The sequence below is a fragment of the Anguilla anguilla genome, chromosome 9 (genome assembly GCF_013347855.1).
Source record: "Anguilla anguilla isolate fAngAng1 chromosome 9, fAngAng1.pri, whole genome shotgun sequence".
NCBI lineage: Eukaryota > Metazoa > Chordata > Actinopteri > Anguilliformes > Anguillidae > Anguilla > Anguilla anguilla.
In genome coordinates, this window is record NC_049209.1 from 10,211,516 (window position 1) to 10,230,611 (window position 19,096).

At 45.1% G+C, this 19,096-nt stretch overlaps 1 protein-coding gene across 2 annotated transcripts in view; it reads left to right on the top strand.

Moving 5' to 3' along the window:
- The window catches only part of si:ch211-26b3.4 (connector enhancer of kinase suppressor of ras 2), a 97,289-nt gene that overhangs the window by 25,720 nt on the left and 52,473 nt on the right, over positions 1–19,096 (top strand). For both annotated transcript variants that reach the window (XM_035435129.1, XM_035435131.1), the window contains exons 2-6: positions 2,353–2,516; positions 11,312–11,514; positions 12,382–12,469; positions 14,306–14,347; positions 17,955–18,074. In XM_035435129.1, the coding sequence (XP_035291020.1) occupies positions 2,353–2,516; positions 11,312–11,514; positions 12,382–12,469; positions 14,306–14,347; positions 17,955–18,074 (617 nt within the window). The remainder of the gene's footprint in view (positions 1–2,352; positions 2,517–11,311; positions 11,515–12,381; positions 12,470–14,305; positions 14,348–17,954; positions 18,075–19,096) is intronic.

Here is a 19,096-nt window from a genome sequence, read left to right on the forward strand (position 1 = left end):
GTGACTCTGTTATGCTGTGGGGAGCATTTTCCTGGCATGGTTTGGGTCTGCTTGTCCCCAGAGAGAGAAGGGTCACTGCAATCAATACCAAGTTATTCTAAGTGATCAGCTTTATCCTATGATGAAACATTTCTATCCTGATGGGAATGGTCTCTTCCAGGATGACAATGCCTCCATTCACAGGGCATGAGGGGTCACTGAATGGTTTGATGAGTGTGGAAATGATGTGAATAATTTGCTTTGGCTTTCGCAGTCACCAGATCTCAACTCAATTTAACGCCTATGGGAGATTTTGGACTGATGTGTTAGACTCTCTACCACCATTATCAAAACACCAAATGGGGGAATATCTTTTGGAAGAATGACATGTGTATGTATATATAGTGAGTTCCATAATGTTTGGGACATATTCGTGTAATGCAAATGAAAGTAGTCATGTTTAGTACTTTGTCAGATATCCTTTGCATGTAATGACTGCTTGAATAAACAAGGTGCTGAGTATTGTCTCTGGTGATTCTCTGCTAGGCCTATACTGCAGCCTTCAGAATTCATTCTGCTGCTGCTATCAGCAGTTACATCATCAATGAAGACAAGTGAACCAGTGTCTGAGGCAGCCATACATGCCCATACCATAGCACCTCCACCTTGCTTCACAGATGAGGAAAGTGCTTGGGCAGTTCCTTTTGTCCTCTACACTTTGCTCTTGCCATCACTCTATTACAAGTGAATCTTTTACCAGAACTCTACAGGCTTTTTTTTAGATACTTCTTAGCAAACTCTAACCTGGCCATCCTGTTTTTGTGGCTAACTAGTGCTTTACATCTAGCCTCTGTAGTTCTGTTTGTGAAGTCTTCTGCGGACAGTAGTCACTGACACATCCACGTCTGCCTCCCGAAGAGTGTTTCTGATCTGTCGGACAGGCGTTTTTCTTCATTATGGTGAGAATTCTTCAATCATGAAATATAGAGGCCTATGCTCTTGCTATGCTCTCAAATGTCCTTCACAAATAACAGACTCCAATCAAAGTCAATCAAAGACATAGAATCAAAACTAGATACTGAAACTCTCTTATACCTGCACTGAGGAAGCAATCAGCTATGAAGACATTTGTCGCACACATTATAATGCCCAGAACAGTGCAGTCTATAAGTATTTGGATAGTGCCACATTTATTTTTTTTGTTTTTTTTTGTTTTTGTATTCCAGTACATCAGATGTGAAATAAAACAGTGAGTAGGACATTAAAATGCATCCTGTCTGCTTTCATTTGACGGTTCACATTGGGTGATCCATGTACAAATTACAGCCTTTCTTATGCATCCATATCCAATACTTCTGCATTTAATTGTATACACAGAGATCCTTTGCTATATATATATATTGCTATATATTTATAAAATGTCAACCCGAAGCCCAATTTTTATAGCTAATTGTGTGCAAAACAACAGATGCCTTCTTCTGAAACGTGCGCTGCCACCCACCACTTTTTTATTTTGCATCAAACCAGCCATGACAAGCTGGTTCCCGACAAAATAAAGAGTTTGTTTTTCATGATCAGATGAGGACAATCCTGCTGAAAAGCCCTCCCTCCACCAACCTGTGTACCCCTTTATACAACTGTATCCATTTGAAAGTTTTCAAATTCATAAGAACATAAACTATGATCTTTAGCTAACATGCTAATATTAGCTAGTTCACTAACCGAGTAACTAGCTGCTTGCCAATTAGTTTGTTTACAAGCAGTTAGCAAACTAATATTAGTTTAGCAAAGGATCACTGGTAATGTAGTTAGCTAGTAGAGTATTTCAGTGTGCACAATGCATTATTTTTTCACACTCAGTGTTTAACGCACTGGTTGATTCAAAGTGTTGTTCTTCAGCAGTTTGAAAGGTCACCTGGCCCACCTGGCTCTATTGGTACTGACTTGCTTGGTGAAAGGTGAAGGATTTTTTTTGATGCTACCCAGTAATCCTGTCTGAAAGTTTGTGAGAAAAACATTACAGTGCTACAGGCTCATAATACTTGAGCCAATAATGGCATCTGGCATATGAATCTGTCACTGTTTGCATAGTGAAGAATAGGACTCAAGCAGCGAAGAACAGACCATCTGGCCTCTGAGCTCCATCATTCATTGTTGCCTGAGGGATGAGTAGAGAATGAGTGCAAGGCTTTCAGGCCTGAGGCCCTGATGGAGGCCTGGGCAGCGGGTACAGAACTGACCGCAATCCCCAGCACTAAATACGGGTCCTCCCAGAACCAAATTCTGTCTCCTCACGCTTCTCCAAAAAGGAAATGCTTTGCAGGTGATTTCGGTGTATGCGTATGCCGACCTTGTCCTGTGATTCTCCCGCAGGTCTGGATGACTGCTTGCAGCAGTACATTAAGAACTTTGAGAGGGAGAAGATAAACGGAGAGCAGCTCCTGCACATCACCCACCAGGAGCTGGAGGAGCTCGGTGTCACTCGCATTGGGCACCAGGAGCTCATCCTCGAGGCTGTGGACCTACTGTGTGCCTTGGTGAGTGCCTTGGTAACCCCCTTTCTTCCCAAAAGCCCAGTATTCAGTATAGTTATACATTGTACTAATACATTCACCCAATTCTCATACATTAATTCAGGTAGCTCCGTATCTAGTCTAGTGATCAATCAAATTGTATTTGGTATAGCATCATTCACAATCAAGTTCTTGCACAGTATTTCACAAGAGAGATATTTTCCAGAGGGATCTGTGGGCAACCAGGAAAATAATTGCTAGAGAGGGGAAAATGGTGTGAGGGAATGCTGGGACATTCACTTTGTGCATCATCCCATACTGGAAAGTCACTTTAGATTCATTTAAAAATGGTGCACATGGACTAAAAATTAACCACATACTATAAGGCAATGTATAAATAAGATTTTATTATGTAAAGTGGCCGCCTTCTTAAAATATTCACTGCTTTTTAACTTTTTTATTTTTTTCACTAGTGGGGGAGATTGCTGTCCCTGTGTAGATGCAGACCTGAACATGCTCACTAGTTTTGGCTTTTAATGATCCCTTTTTTTGTTTTCTGTGATCAAAGTCCTGAGTGGGCCTGTAGTGGAGCTCATTTGGTCCCCAGGCCACCACTGGAATAGACCTGCTCTAGCTATCAGCATCCACTGTAGAAATACATGTTTCCATCTTAAAATGCATTTGTAATTTTTGAAAAACATGAGAACTAACGTAGCTTTTTGTAACAGCATTAACCTTCTAGCTTTAACTGTAAATGATCAGTATGAAAAATCACTGTTACAAGACTGTAAAGGGCCTCTTTAGGTAGGGATAATTCCTTACATCTCAACTTTTTATAGAGCAGTCCAACTGAAATGATCGGCTGTTTAGGGATTAACACAGGACACACAATCAGAAACACAGTGAGAATCTTTGGATTTACTTTATTCAGGGGAGGACAAATGATTAGCGACAGCTTGGCGGTCCGGTGCGGACCAGAGCTGCATGTTGCACCGCGAAAATGGAAGCGCACACCATCGCATGCACGCGTGTTTTCGCCCGCGATTGTGTGCAACAGTGTCATCTGTCTCCTCCCCCCTGATTTCGAGTTGGCTGTACACCACGGATTCCGACTGACTCACATAAATCTGCCACCGTGGCTCCTGTTGACAAACAAACCCCTGTACCGGGGCAGAATCGACTATCCCCGTTTACACATTCACGAGACATTCGGCGTGATGCGTGACATTTAAACACGCGCTCATATTTTTAGTCTCTGCTCGAAGGAAAACGCGACATAGTGCAACACTATGTGTATTCGCCTCCGCACGAGGGTTTATAATGAGGACTTGTTGTAATTCCGTCTCCCACTGACGTGCCCTCAGGACTGGGCTTGCTGCAGCAGGCAGTAGGACACTGGATGCAGAAAGCTGCGCTTGAAAGGTCACACGCGTGAAACCTTTTGAATACGATAGGTCGACGAATTTGCATAAAGGTCGCCGGTTGGCTCATCCTGTTAAGGCGCAGTTCTAGTGTGTAGCTGGACCCCGTGGTCTGGTATGGAATGCGGACAGTACCAGTGCCAACTGCCAGCACTACAGGGCCGTGCACTGCCCAGGAGAGAGAGAGAGAGAGGTTCCAGTCAGTCAGGATGACATCATCCCATTACATCTTAGTTGCTACCTGTTGAGCTGCACTTGACGTGTCTGTGCCAGTCTGATGTCTGACCTGTGGTCTGGTAAGAAGCAGTGGCTGACATCACGTTGCAGAAGGAAGCACATGCTTGCCTGCGCTCTCCTGAATTCTATAGCTTGCTGCAATGAGTGTTGCTGATGAATATGATTGGGCGTTCCAAACTGGAAGAAAATAAAAGGGGGGTAGCTTAAAAATATTTAGCGAAAGGTCGCGTTGGTATGAATTTACGATGCTGCATTTATGTGTATTAATAGCGAGTGGGGCTGACTGAGGTCATTGTTGATGAGCAGTGACACATTGTGTCAGGTTTTGCAAAAATAATGGGAGATGTCCCAGAGAGACAGGGCTATGCATTGATGGGTGTAATCTCAGTAGGAACAGTGATTCTACCCCCTTCTTGCCACCGGAAAAGGGACAACTTGATTATGCCTTAGACGGTGGATAGAGAGTTCTTCATCTTGGTATGGTGACAGAGTGGATCAGTTATACCAGCGCATCAGTGTTTTTTGCATACAGCACTGATGTGGCATTTCATTTCTTGCACAGTAAATTAGGTTTGTTATAATAGCTGCTCGTGTTGTGGGAAGTGTAGTTTATTCATCATGAATATCAGCAGCCTGATTTTAAGAAGCTGAGTGATCAGTATGCTGCACTATACTCAGCCACACATGCACGCACACCCACATATACACACCCACCATTCTGCCAGAGCTGGATCTGTGAGTGAACAGATTTCAAGTTTAGAGAATAAATAAGTAAAGAAGCCAACTGAGGAGTCTATTTTTTATCAAAATGAATAATACAAGTAAAATATGAACTGCTAGAAGGAATTCAGTTTTATTTAAAATGTGCTTTTAAGATACAATACCTAACCTTTTTTCATCGGCAAATGTAGGCTAGTTCTTTCTCCTGTTTTACTTTTCTGTGGTAACTCTGTATGTACCCTGTTGCTGTGTTGGCTGGTCTCTTGTTTAGCTAATATCGGAGAAGTGCCTGTTTTAATCAGAGACATGATTAAAACAGTGGGAGGGGCTAATTACAGGCATAATTAGTTTGGGGGGGGGGGGGGGGGGGAGGTGGCATTTGAATATGGTATGAAAGCACATCACTGTGATGGCTGGAGACACACAGGACACAAACCACAAATGTCAACACTGGTACTTGCTGTGACCATTCTGCACTCACTATAGTCACTGGGAAAGTTACATTTAATAATTTTATTTTGTTTTCAACAATCACTAGCTAATGTAACCATGTACTAGCTAGCCAGCTAGATTAAAAACTTAATTTTCTAACTGTATTGTGGTTAATACACAGTGTCACCAAACATATATAACATCAAAATGTTTGGTTGCATATCTTACATTCGGCTTGCATATTTGGCTTACATGTTTGCATGCCTTGTAGCAGAGTGGTATTACTTGCACAGATAGTCCTCTTTCTAACCCACGTAAAAAAACAAGTTTATATTACCCCTGTAACCATGCAAGTCATGAGATACAATAGTTGTCATTACAATTGTTTTTGGCATTCATATTGACCCTTTCATTTAAGTTTTGACAGAAGTATGACGTTTACAGTCACAAATCCCCTTGATAAGTGACAAATGTTAATTAACTTGCGCGAAAGATAAAGTAAAAACCTTAATGTGGGGTGCATTGTACAAAGCTTTATTAGTTCAGCCTCAACCTTAAAAGTGTTGAGGTGCCACATGAACTAACAACAGCCGTTGTGTGTGAACCGTGTGCCTCCAGTCGGTTTGAACAGTGTACGTTTCTATGGTAAAGAAGCTGCTCTTTCATGGCACGTGCTATTCTGGAGCACGTTGTTCTGGAGCACGGTGAGTCCCTCCTTGTGTCACGATGCCCAACCAAGGGCCCAGAGGGCTGGAGTCCCTGAGTACCTTTTGCTTCAGAAACACTAAACTAGTTCAAAGATATAATAGACCCAGAGAAACGAATAAAAAAAAGCATGTTCTGAACACGCTGCTGTGTGTCACTGCCTTTCAGAGACGGCAACACAAAATCTGTTTCTCTTCTCCCGGCTCTGTCTCCATACATGTACTGCACGTGTCGGAGTGTGTGAAAGAGCGCGCTTGTGTGCGCTTGTGTGTGTGAATTTGTGTGTATGTGTGTGCACGCTTGTGTGTGTGAATTTGTGTGTATATATGTGCACGCTTGTGTGTGTGAATTTGTATGTATGTGTGTGCACATGTGCTTGTGTGCGCTTGTGTGTGTGTGAATTTGTGTGTATGTGTGTGCACGCTTGTGTGTGTGAATTTGTATGTATGTGTGTGCATATGTGCTTGCATGTGTGAACTGGTATGTATGTGTTTACATACGTGCTTGCGTGTGTGAATTTGTATGTGTGTGTGTGCATATGTGCTTGTGCCTTCATTTCCCAATCTTGCATCTCACTCTTCACATTAGTAAATAAGTATTGAGATTGAAAGAATTGTTGATTTGGGTTCCTGGCTGTCCCAGTATCCACTGAGTGAGCGTCACGTTCTAGCATGAGAAGGCGGCGTATGCTGAGCTGGGCTGTACAGAGCTGTGCTGAGCCGAGCTGAACCGTACCGGGACAAGCCGGCCTGATCCGAGCAGTGAAGGTTCAAAGAGTGCCTGTAAAAAAGACGGCTAGGACAGCTGAGCCCGAACATGCCAGGGTGGGCCAGAGAAAGCTTCTCACAGACATTGTGTGTGTGTGTGTGTGTGTGTGTGTGTGTGTGTGTGTGTGTGCTGCTTCCATCTTCTCTTTTTATGTCCTTCTCTCTTTTACCCTCTTTCTTTCCCCCCTGCTCTCTCTTTCTCTCCCGCTCACTTTCTCCATTCTCCCTCCCTCTCTGTCTATCCCCACCCTCCCTCTCCTTCTCCCCTCCATCTCTCTCTCTCTCCATCACAGGGACCCTGCTCTCTCTCTTTCTCTCTATTTTTCACTCTCGCTCTCTCTCCCCCCTCTCTGTCTCTTGCTCTCTTATTCTCTCCCCCTCTTTCCCTCTCTCATCTTCTCCCCCCTCTCTCTCTCTCCCCCTTCTCTCTATCTCTCATCCTCTCCCCCTCTTTCCCTCTCTCTCTCTCTCTCTCTCTCTCATCCCCCCCCTCCTCTCTCTCTCTCTCTCTCACCCCCTCTTTCCCTCTCTCTCTCTCTCTCTCTCTCTCACTCTCTCTCTCTCTCTCTCACCCCCCCTCCTCTCTCTCTCTCTCTCTCACTCTCTCACTCTCTCTCTCTCTCTCTCTCTCTCTCACCCCCCCTCTCCCTGCCTCTCTCTCCCTCCCCATCGATCCGTGCCGAGCTTTCCGGAGCACAGGCATTGCGTCACTCCGGTGGAGAGCCTGACATGAGTAATGACTGCTCCGGGGCCAGCTGTAGGGAGAGACGCGGGGAGGAAGTGGGGGAACGGGGGACGGGGGACGGGGGGGGAGGCGTTTAGGGGGATACAGGGGCTCTCCACACGGCAGCTCTGCCCCAGCTGCCCTCAGCTCAGCGCGTGAGGACATCGCTCTGCCTTTGAGAGGGGGCAGATCAGACAGGACCCGCTTTGTGCTCGCTCTTAAGCGGCGCGGACGCGTTTCGCCGACGAGGCCGGCGTCCCTGTCTCTGTGATAAATGAGATTATCGCTGGAGGGAAATGCAGACCTCTTTAAAATTCATATTGTGCACCTTTTATGGAAATTCGTTCAATTTATTTTGGGACTGCGGGGAGTAGTCTTCCAGCACCCACTGTAGACAGGCCTGCTCCCCGCTCTCCGTCTGTATCGGCTCAGTTTTGACCAGACCGAGATCAAGGAAGCTGAGATTAAGTTTAAGTGTGTGTGTGTGTGTGCGTGCGTGTGTGTGTGCGTGCGCGTGTGTGTGTGTGGGATGGAGGTGGCACAGTCGTCAGTGTACATAAGATGAAATAAGCTGTCCTGTGCTTGGGTAACTTTGCCATGATGCTGTGTAGACCCAGACTGCTTCGGAAAGAGAATACAGTTCCACCGAGCGGACTTTCTTTGCCCCTGTCTGCCTGGAACCGCGATGTCTCCCAGCCCGTTGAGGGAGGTGGGTGGGATGACGGCAACCATGTCTCCATGCTTGGGGGTGTACAGGGGGGCCGGCGGATCCGAAACCCGCCCATTCAGCTCCCTCAAAAGGGAACAACTGATATCTGAGGTTGCAGAGCGGCACCCCCTTTGCCCGTGGTCATTTTTGTGCAGACTCCCTCTTGTGGCCAATTAGCGGCATTAACACGCGAAACCTCATTCGTTCACGGCTGTAACATCTGGGCGTGTGGCAGTTCCTCTACAAGAGTCCATTTGCAGATGCGAATGATTGGTCCATGGGCATGTGCAACCATTGTATGAAAAACTGACCCAAAATAGACCATTCATACTACACTCAGTTTGTCTCACAGACCTACCGATGAACAGAAACCTGGAGGAACAGTACACAGCAACATTGGGGGAGATGCAGGTTCATAAGAAGGAATAGCATATCAGAATATGCCTTGCGCACACAGTTGTGCCTGTTGTGGTGTTACTGGCACACATGAGCTTCTTTATAACCCTTAAGGGATTAAAATACATTCGCATTACTCCTCAAAGGAACCACGCGTGTCATGAGATATAATAGATGCTATTACTATTGTTTTTGCCATTACTGTAGACCTCTTAATTATGGTATGACAATAGTATTGCAATTAGAGTCATATATCCCCTTGATAATTGTCTGTGTAATAAAAATGTGAAAATAATTATCTGTGCTATCTTGTTAATAAAAGGAAAATAATTAATTGATTAAATGTCATGTTGGGCGGCATGGTGGTGCAGTGGGTAGCACTGTCGCCTCACTGCAGGCCTTCCTGCGTGCAGTTTGCAGGTTATCCCCGTGTCTGTGTGGGTTTCCTCCCACAGCCCAAAGACATGCAGGTAGGCTAATTGGACACTCTAAATTGCCCATAGGTATGAGCGTGTGAGTGAATGGTGCATGTGCCCTGTGATAGATTGATGGCCTGTCCAGGGTGTACTCCTGCTTCTCCCAATGCACGCTGGGACAGGCTCCAGCACCTCCCGTGACCTTGCCCAAGATACGCAGGTATAGATAATGGATGCATGGATATTTAATATTCTCAAACATTTAAAAGAAATGGAAATGTTGTTTGAAATTATTATTACTGGTTTAATAATGAATTTAACCAGCAATAATAATAAGCAGACAGATCCCTATGTAGCATTATCAATTTAATTCAGCATGCAGTGAATAAATAAAACATGACTGAATAGCTTATCATAATTCTAGCAGCAACTCTTAAAAGCACATAATAAGAGCAGGTAATGAAAGTCGGAGCAAAAAGCAGTAGTACATATAGAAGGGGAAACTGGGACACGCGATGCAGCTGCTAATTTTAAGGGAATGTGGAAAGCATTCTGATTGGCCAGTGCAAGTCATATGTTTGCTGCACCTTCAGTTCATTACAAACTGAAGGGGGGTGGGGTGGGGGGGGGGCTGGATGCACCCTGCACTACAGCGTCTGTGACATGCGGTACGGTGTCCTTAAAACACCGGATCTCATTTGGACAGGCCTCTTTTTTTTGTTCTGCACCTGCAACCGCCCCGACATTTCCCAACTGGCTTTGCATCCTCGGAACAAGTGTGCGCCGTTAAATGCCTCATCAAACTCCTTTACGGCCACGCACTTCTGTCTAACCTGCCAAGAGGATATGGGAATTACTGTAATAAAAAATGAGGGAACTTCAGTGGACAGCCAAGACAGGCTCCTGGCGCGGTGATGTAATCAGTAGACGCTCACAGATAACGGCCAATAAGGAGACTGCCGGCAGGGCGTCGCTTTCATACTTTGAAGGGAGCGGAGAAAGAAAAATCAATAAATGATGGGGGAACTATGGGATCATCAGGCTGGGTGCAATTAAGGGATGTGCAGCCCGGGGTAACCAAGGCAACTAGCTAAACAGGCAAAGGGGAGAGACGGCAGATTAAAGGCATCAATCTGCAGCACGGGGGCCACGTATTCATCTGGATTTATCGTTCAGACGCGCGCGGATAAACACGACGCCGCACACACGTCCGTGCGTGAACACGCACAATCGCAATAATGAATCGATCAATGCTGACCCTGTTCCAGCCTCCAGTGAGCGGAGAGGAGGGAGGGAGTGTGTGTCAGAGGAGTCAGACCATCCCCCAAACCCTGTGGTCCCTACGCCCCCCTGCTCAGATACCTCTGTTTCATTCCCTTCTGCTCCAATACCCCCTCTGACTCACCCACCAATGCAAGTGTGTGGGATTATATATTATGCAGTTATTACTGACCTGCAAATGAGGCCCTCAGGTGAGAGCAGAGGTGGGCTATATAGAGGTGTTTGGTGAGGACATCCTGGTCTGGGTGGAGCAGGGAACTCCATCAGGCACGACTAACACTGGCACGTGCCTGCCGCTATCTTTCCGTGCCCCCTCTGCTTTCTTGTCACATCCATACTGGTCCAGCTTTAGCTCTGACCTGATCAACTGCCGTTGATACAATAAACATAAATGATGAGCTAATCTATCCCGTTGCCTAGCAGCCCGGGTGATCCAGACTGCTAGTACTTTAACTCTCTCTCGGTGGCTAAGGGTACCTTTGGTTATCGGTTTAGTAGATCTGAGGTGGGAGGAGAGTAAAACTGTCTCTCTGAGATTCTCTGAAAAGTTTTAGAGACTCTGAAGCCCCCCCCTCCCCCCCAAAAGAAAATGTTCAGGAAATCAAATGTATGAAACATTTGCAGTGTCCATCGCAACATGCAACATGTCATGTGATAACAGAATGCATTTGTACATACGTACATTGCAGATTATATTATATAACATAGGTTGAATACAGTGAGTGCCATAATGTTTGGGGCATATTTTTTCTTGATCTGGTTCTGTACTCCACAATTTTAGATTTGGAACATGGTTAAAGTGCAAAAATGTGTCTATCCCAATCGTTTTATATATCACTATATATATTTAATATGCACACATTATATATGTCAAAGGTACAGTACTTTACATACTTTAAAATGTGTGCTATATGTCATATGCTTTCATTTTGGAATGTGTATGGCCAACATAGGCGCTGTTTATGTTGTGGGTACAGTGGGTCACATGGTGTGATACGGCCTCTGTTTCAGAACTACGGGCTGGAGACGGAGAACCTGCGCACGCTGTCACACAAGCTCAACGCCTCGGCCAAGAACCTGCAGAACTTCATCACGGGCCGGCGCCGCGGCGGTCACTACGACGGGCGCGCCTCCCGCCGCCTGCCCAACGACTTCCTCACCTCCGTGGTGGACCTCATCGGGGCGGCCAAGAACCTGCTGGCCTGGCTGGACAGGTCAGACCGCCATGTTCTCTTTGACAGCACCTTCCTTTTTAAAAAACGTTTTCTCCCCAGTTTGAAACAGCCAATTATATTCATTAGCAGTCACTGCTGCAACCTTTGCTACCAATTTGGGAGAGAGCAGACAAGTATGTACTCTCCTCCAAGACGTGACACCAAAGTTTACAGTCTGAGCTCTGACAGATATGAGTCGGACAAGGGCACCATGTACAGCTCAACAGGTGGACCGATCGGCTAGAGCAGTGGTGTCAAACTTGTGCCATGGAGGGCCGTGTGTATGCAGGTTTTCATTCCAGCCTCAGATCTTGATTATATAATTAGTTAAATTATTTGCTGAATTAGGGATGCAGGTTTGTGCACAATGGTGACCCGACGTCTATGGTGACCCGCATTGTCTAAATAAAAATTTTCTTATATTCTGTGCTTCAATGCAGTTAAACGCATATGGCTGAATGAGTAATTGGACTCAATTAAGGCAGCATTAATTGGTTGGAATGAAAACCTGCATACACACGGCCATCCATGGCACGAGTTTGACACCACTGGGCTAGAGTCTTTAGTGGGTTGTATGTTCTAATGCATTTATGCATTAGAACAGTGCCTTAACAGATACCAAACCACGGTGCCCATCTATGCACTAGAACAGTGCCTTGACAGATCTCAAAACATAGGGCCCATAAAACGATAACTTAACCAGAGGAGCCACCCAGCAGCTCCCTCTTGTGCCTTTCTGCAGGTCTTTTTGTGTACATGATTGTCTGATGTGTTGAGAAATTTTTGCTTGGCATGTTGCCATGTGTGGTGGATCGAATCGCTCTGGCTTTCCAGGTTGCTGCTAATGACCCTTTGATTTTCCTACAGATCTCCATTCGTCAGTGTGACCGAGTACTCACTGCTAAAAAACAACATCGTCCAACTGTGCCTAGAGTTAACCACCATAGTGCAACAGGTGAGTTGTCACACTGAAGCTACTTCTAATCTCAACTTGGAGATAGTATGTATCTGCATGACTTCCCATGGTGCTTTATGGTTCATAAAGTAGAGAGAAGCATTGCTTGGGCCTGCTGGAAGAGGGCATATACCCCAGCATGCTTCCCCTCCTGGAACTAGGGAACAGGGCTTTGCAGGGTGGAAGTCTGTCCACCTCTGTGTTGAGTGCAACCCCAATGATGCAGTTGGCTCTAAGAGACAGTTGATTCCCTCAGTGGCTGGTTTATTTTTCCCATGAGCCTCCAGTGTTGGGTTTCACAAACGTAGGAGGGCTTGTCATACATGCCCACACACAGCTTCGTATCTGTCTTCTCCCCCCCCCCCCCCCCAAAAAAAACACTCCCCACTGTTATATTAATGAAGGGAAGGGGCATACCCTCACACACTATTACTGTCAGGCAGCGAGAGGCAGTCCCCACTTCCCGGTCCTCTCTGCCCCGCCTCCTCCTGCCCGCCTCTGCTTTCCCTGAGAGCACAGTGACCTCCCACAGTTTAAGAGAAGGTCAGAGATATGTCATCGGTGTTCAGAGTTTGATGCTCTACAGGAGGTTTTCAGACAGATGTCACCCCCTCCCCTTTCCTTCTCAGTCATATGCCATTAATGTCATCCTCCAGATGGAGATCGAAATCACTACATTCAAACTGTTGCTTCAAGTTAGACATGAAACAGGGTTGATAGAGATTTCATTTGGTCTAAAATATTTTACCTTCATAATTTGTAATTAGGATTAAAAATGTCAAGAGGAAAATGTATTTGCATCATTTGACATTATGTTTACAAAGGTCCAGCAGAAAATGTAGTTGCATGATTTGACACTGCAGTATGTTTGCCCTCTGTATGGTATTTCACATTGAGTCTGTGCCTCCTTTGTTTGACTGTGGGAATGTATAGTAAAGTTACAGCGTGAGTGCTGTGTTACGTTGTTTTTACCTGTTCCCAAGTACAGGCACAACCGAGGCACATCAACATTAATCAACAGGGAATAGAACATTACTGCAGTGATTGTAAATGTCATCACTCTGAACGACCACTGATATTGTTTAGTGTAAACAATATCTATCTGTAAAGCATGCGTCTGTGGAACAAAAACACTGGACTGCACCTCATTTACATCCGGAGACCAGAATCCTTTTGCATTTAGATCCCCCTCTCCAGGTCCAGCTCAGGGGCTCCAAGACCAAGGGTCTAAGTGCCAAGAAATGGTGAGAAGGTGCTTCAAGCGTTCCCCCAAAGTTGTGAGGGACCATTTGGTGGGTTTGAACAGAGTGTGATGCCGTGCGCTCTCCATGTGCACTGCCATGTGGCTGGACCCTGGAACGCAGTGTCCCAGTATCCTAGTGCATTGTGGGCCGCAGTGACGGGGGCTTTGCCGTCTGGCTGTGGCTCCATCTCCCATTCCCTCTCAGCTGGACTGTACGCTATGTGTGTATGCTAACGCTATTCAACATGCATCTAGGTGGGTGTATGGTGTCTGAATTTTTATAAGAAAATTCACTTAAATTATAATTTGTAGGTTGACATACCTAGCTCACACCCAGCCTTACTTATTATATTCACTTAGAACTGTCATCCAGTGCTTATAATGTAATACTCAGACCTCAAGGTCAATAAAAGATACTTGGGTTCTACCTTTTCATAACTCCCACATCTCTAAAGTTGTTCCAGCATTATGATTTTTCCGCAGCTTGACGTGCGTACGAGAGCATTTGCACGTTTGCAGCTTCCTATGACCTTCGATGTTTCACTGTGACGCTCATTATTGACGGGGTTCCATGCCTGTGTGTTCTGTTTCAGGACTGCACTGTGTACGAGACAGAAAACAAGATCCTCCACGTGGTAAGTTTGTCAGCCCGCCTGTTCGGCCTCTTTGTCTTTGCTGTTCCTTCATCGAGGATCCGACGCCGCGAAATGCCGCCCCAGCTGCTACCGCGCGGGCGGCAGACGGCGCTCCGCGTGCCGGAGGATTGCTCCTGGCCACACTGGCGGAGGCTGAACTCCAGACCCCCGCTCGGGGGAATCATCTGAAATATTTATACGGTTTTGTATATAAATCACACAACTGACGGGGGGGGGGGGGGGGGGGGTCACTGAAAGGAAGAGTGGTTGCTCTCGGAGGAGGGGGTGTTCGGGGGGGGCAAAATGAAATGTTGGCGAAACTGGTCAGAATGGTTTTTCCTTTGGCTAACGTTAAACTGCCTGAATGGACCATGTGCATTTTGTACACAGAACATTCTGTCCATTATTGAGCATCTTCTGCATTTAGACACCACTCTGCAACATTTTAAATTGTCTTTTCAGAGTTCATTAATTATTAGTGAAGGGGAAGTTAACAAAAGCAGAATTTGACTTGTCCATTTGATATAAATATGAACAGGACAGGCACATGCAGTCCTACTTTTTTTCTTTTTTAATTTGCTGCCCAACATGGGGCTGAGCGTCTCCAATTCCCACCACAATTTGGATTGGCCAATCGTCTGCAGCTGCAGCCGCGTTCATGCTGCGAACCTCACTGCCGGTTAGGGACAGCGCACACATCCACTATTCTCCTCTCAAACGCGGGGTGTGACCAGCTGCTTCTTTTCGCATGTTGGACTCACAGCTAAGCTTGCACAGAGTTGGAGGAAGCCCTTTCGCACGTAGCTTTCGCGTGCAGTCGTAGGACGGCCAATTGGCCAGCAGGGGTCACTAGATAGCGGTGAACGCATATCCCTAACTGGCTGAACCCTCCCATTCCCCGGGTGAAGCAATCGCCAATTGCGTGTCGCTCTATGGAGATAAGGAGCTACGGCCAGTTCTACTTCAAAGATATATAGAAGTGTTGGTTTTCCAGCAAACGGCATCAGCACATTTAGTCTGTTTGTTTCACCTAGTTTTCCTTAGTGACCACTGGATAAGAGTGTCTCACCTCTTCATGTACAGATATCATTGTTGAGGAGCGCATGTGCGAAAGAGTGTGTGAGAAAGAGTATGTGTGTGTGTGCGTGCGTGCGTGCGTGCGTGTTGCAGTCAGGCAGATGCCAGTGGAGACCTGACCCATTTGCAGTTCTCTCCTAGCACCTAACAGACATGTATGCGCAAACACACACACACACACACACACACACACAAACATTTCAGCACACACCTTGGACATATGAGTTATTTATCAGAGCTTTTCCACATACATCTCTGAAACGCTATTTCCAAGCTTTCCAGTCCACAGTCATAATCAATAATGCAAATCCTCAATGCTGCTTTCCACTTCCCCAGAGAATTCCTGCCTACAGCAATTAGATATGAGAGAGAGAGAGAGAGAGAGAGAGAGTGCTGGTATATGTATGCGTCTTGTCTTTCACAGAGAATATAATATCAGGACCTATATATTTAATTACAGAAATATTTCATATGTGTGTTAAAAAGAAAGCAAATTAGCACCTGATAAGTGCCAAATCCCATTCTTCAACAACAACAACCACAACATTTCGACATGGTGATGATTGAAACAATTTCACATTCCTGAGCTTGTCAGCTTCAATATAGAAATGTACTTACGTTACATATAATGTCCTTCTTCAGTGTCCTGAATTCAATTATATTCTGTAGTTTTCTGTCATGTATGTCATAGTTGCATGATATATAGGGACATATGTTTTAAATAAGATCATTACATTTAGGATTTTATATTGAAGTTCAAATGCATAATTTAGCACTATCTGAGTTATTGTGATAATCTTTTCAGTGTTTGTAGGCATGTCAGTAGTCTGTCTATAGAACCTCTGACCCTCATTTTCTGCTCAGAGTTTTACACATGCCAACAACAACATCCTTTCACAACAGCCCATTAATCAGTGTGAGATGAGCTGTTTTGAAGAGTACGGATGATGGATAGGCCCAATCCTGTAATTGCTAATTAAAAACCAGGTCAGATTTGCAGATAATTTCATGCAGCGCTTGACTTTCCTGTTGATTTGAAAAACAAGCGAGGAGAACGTGTCTCGGGGTGGGTGATTGCTTGATTCCGCCAGGCATTATGGGATGCTTGAAGAGACGCAACCAAAGGTTTCATGGCAGCTAGGCATCAGTGAAGCCTTTTTTATCATCACTGTTTTATGCGTGTCGGCTGGTGTGCTGTGTACCAGAAGAGAAAGCCTACAAAGTACATCATGAACGTGTCTATCCTCCTACAAAAATGAGGACGTGGAGTTGTAGCCTAAAGGCTTCTACATGCTTTAAACGAAACTGCTGTTCGGAACGTCGGAGAGAATCAGAAAGCTCCTTTCCGACACTCAGATAAGGGGGATAAGCTGTGTTTTTGAAAGTCCATGCTCACTTTCCGCAGTGATTGGCCTGGTGTGCAATGGACAGGGTTTCAGGTGATCTGCAATTTCTTAATTGTTGTTTGTCAGTTACCAGTAAATATTGAAGAAGAACAAGCTAACCGTAACATGAACACCTTCGAAGAAAAACTGTTTGTTCACCAGTGTGCCCATTTGTATCACACTTCGCATCACAATTATAAGGACACACAGGAGTCCCTGAATTCTTGGAAGGAGATTGCGGAGGCTATGGGGTGAATCTACAAAGAGGCGAAGTAGAATAAGCCGCGGGATACATTTTGTAAATTGACAAAGAGACTGACACGGGGGAAGAAGAGTGGGCAAAAGGAGGGAGAAGACAGTGCCCACACTGTACATCCAACTTTTAAACACAGAGAGACAACAACTAATGTGTCTGATGATGAGGAAAATATGTTTTGCATTCTAAAAGTAAAATTAAAACTGTTAAAATCCCACGCCTCCAGCTTCTCGCCACACCTTCGACTTTAGCTAGTTCAGAAAAGGTACAGTATGAACAGCAACAGTGTTGTCGGACACATTGGAGGAACCGGTTTATTTGAAGCATGCGGAAGCCTTAAGAAACGGAAATTGGGTCCTCATTACATGGGGTCCATAGTGCAAATTTATAACGACGTTACATATTGGCACCAAAGTCACTCATTTCAATACTTTACACAAAATGGATTTAGTTCCTTGTTAAGTGGTAATGCTCATGCCACTGGAGCAGCCCACCCAGGATTTGAACCTGTGAGCTCCTCCGGGTGCATTTGGTCTTGGTAATGATGACGCAAACGTTAAGATGTGATGATGGATATTCAGGGAACAAATCCTATTTTCTTTCACATCAGCAACCTTTCATGAAGGCAGGCCAGATCAAGGCCTCTTTACATGTATGTGGTTTGAACCATTTTTAGACTGAATAACTCAATCCCCTCCACACGTGTGACTGAATATGAACTGTTGAGATAAACTGATACTGTGGTCCGAATGGCAGACCCAAAGGCGCTGTCGCCTCCTGAGCCAGCAGGTCTGAACATGAAGAGGTTGTTCTGGGTTACATAATTTTTTCCTTCCGATTCCAGACCCGGGAAATTGATCACTTCCTGTCTGTCTCTCTGTCTCCGCAGTGTAAAACCTTGTCTGGAATCTGTGACCACATCATCTCACTCTCTTCTGACTCCCTGGTCTCACAGTCTGCCCACCTGGAGGTGGTTCACCTGACTAACATCATGCCAAGCGAGGGTCTGGTAGGTAAAATTATATTTGGCTCATTACAACTGCAGCTCTGCAATCAGCCTCACAAAGGTCTCCTGTTAGTGAGGCCTCACCATAAAAAGCATGTCTCCACAGCACTAAAATCAGATATAGGGGAATATAATGCTTTCCCTATACATTTAAATAGGTATCTTTCAGATCTATAAAAAAACAATTCAGTCATTCTGGCCACAGATGCATAAATTAAAGACAGAAAAGCACATGGGAGATCATATGACCTCCGCTCTACTTTGTAGTAACACACAAAGGGAGACATGATTAGGCAGCAATGAATGGACATCCTGAAGTGCACTTCTGCATGGATTATGTGGGCCTGGTATGTATGAGTTTATCAAGGAGGGCAATGGGCACACACACACACACACACACACACACACAGACATGTGCCTGACGTGCAACAGAAGCAGGGCCAGTGGAGGTAGTGGCCCTGAACGTGCTCTGCACATAAGAACACTCCATCATGGCAGCATGGTGGGGTAGCTTCCTGTGGCTGCCTTTGACAAAGGACAGCCACAGACGCACTTCCAAGACTTTACAAAACTGTTGAGGACATTTCCAAAGTGTCTGCAGTCCCTTTCAAGATAGTACTAACTTCAAATTAGTTAGTCGTACTACGTGGTTAACCAATGTAAATATGCGGCCAATACCCAGACATAATGAAGTAATTTTGTGATGTATCATCACTATCTCACAAATCCGTCTTAGCTCCAAGAAACGAAATTCTCAGGAACAATTAAAAAGGGTCCTTTTTTCCATTTTCCGATATGAAGTTATGCTTCATTCGCATGGGATTTTGACCTTTAGCAATCATAGAACTGGAGGGAACAGCTCAAAATGCCAACTGGCCAAACAAAGGCTAATCGAACAAGAAGTGATTAAATATAACTAAAAAAGTGATTAATTAAAATTGTACAATACAGTAAGTGTAGTTTAATAAATATGAATTTGGGCATGGTAAATGCTGGTAGTCTTTTTCTGCAGATCATGTCTTTGT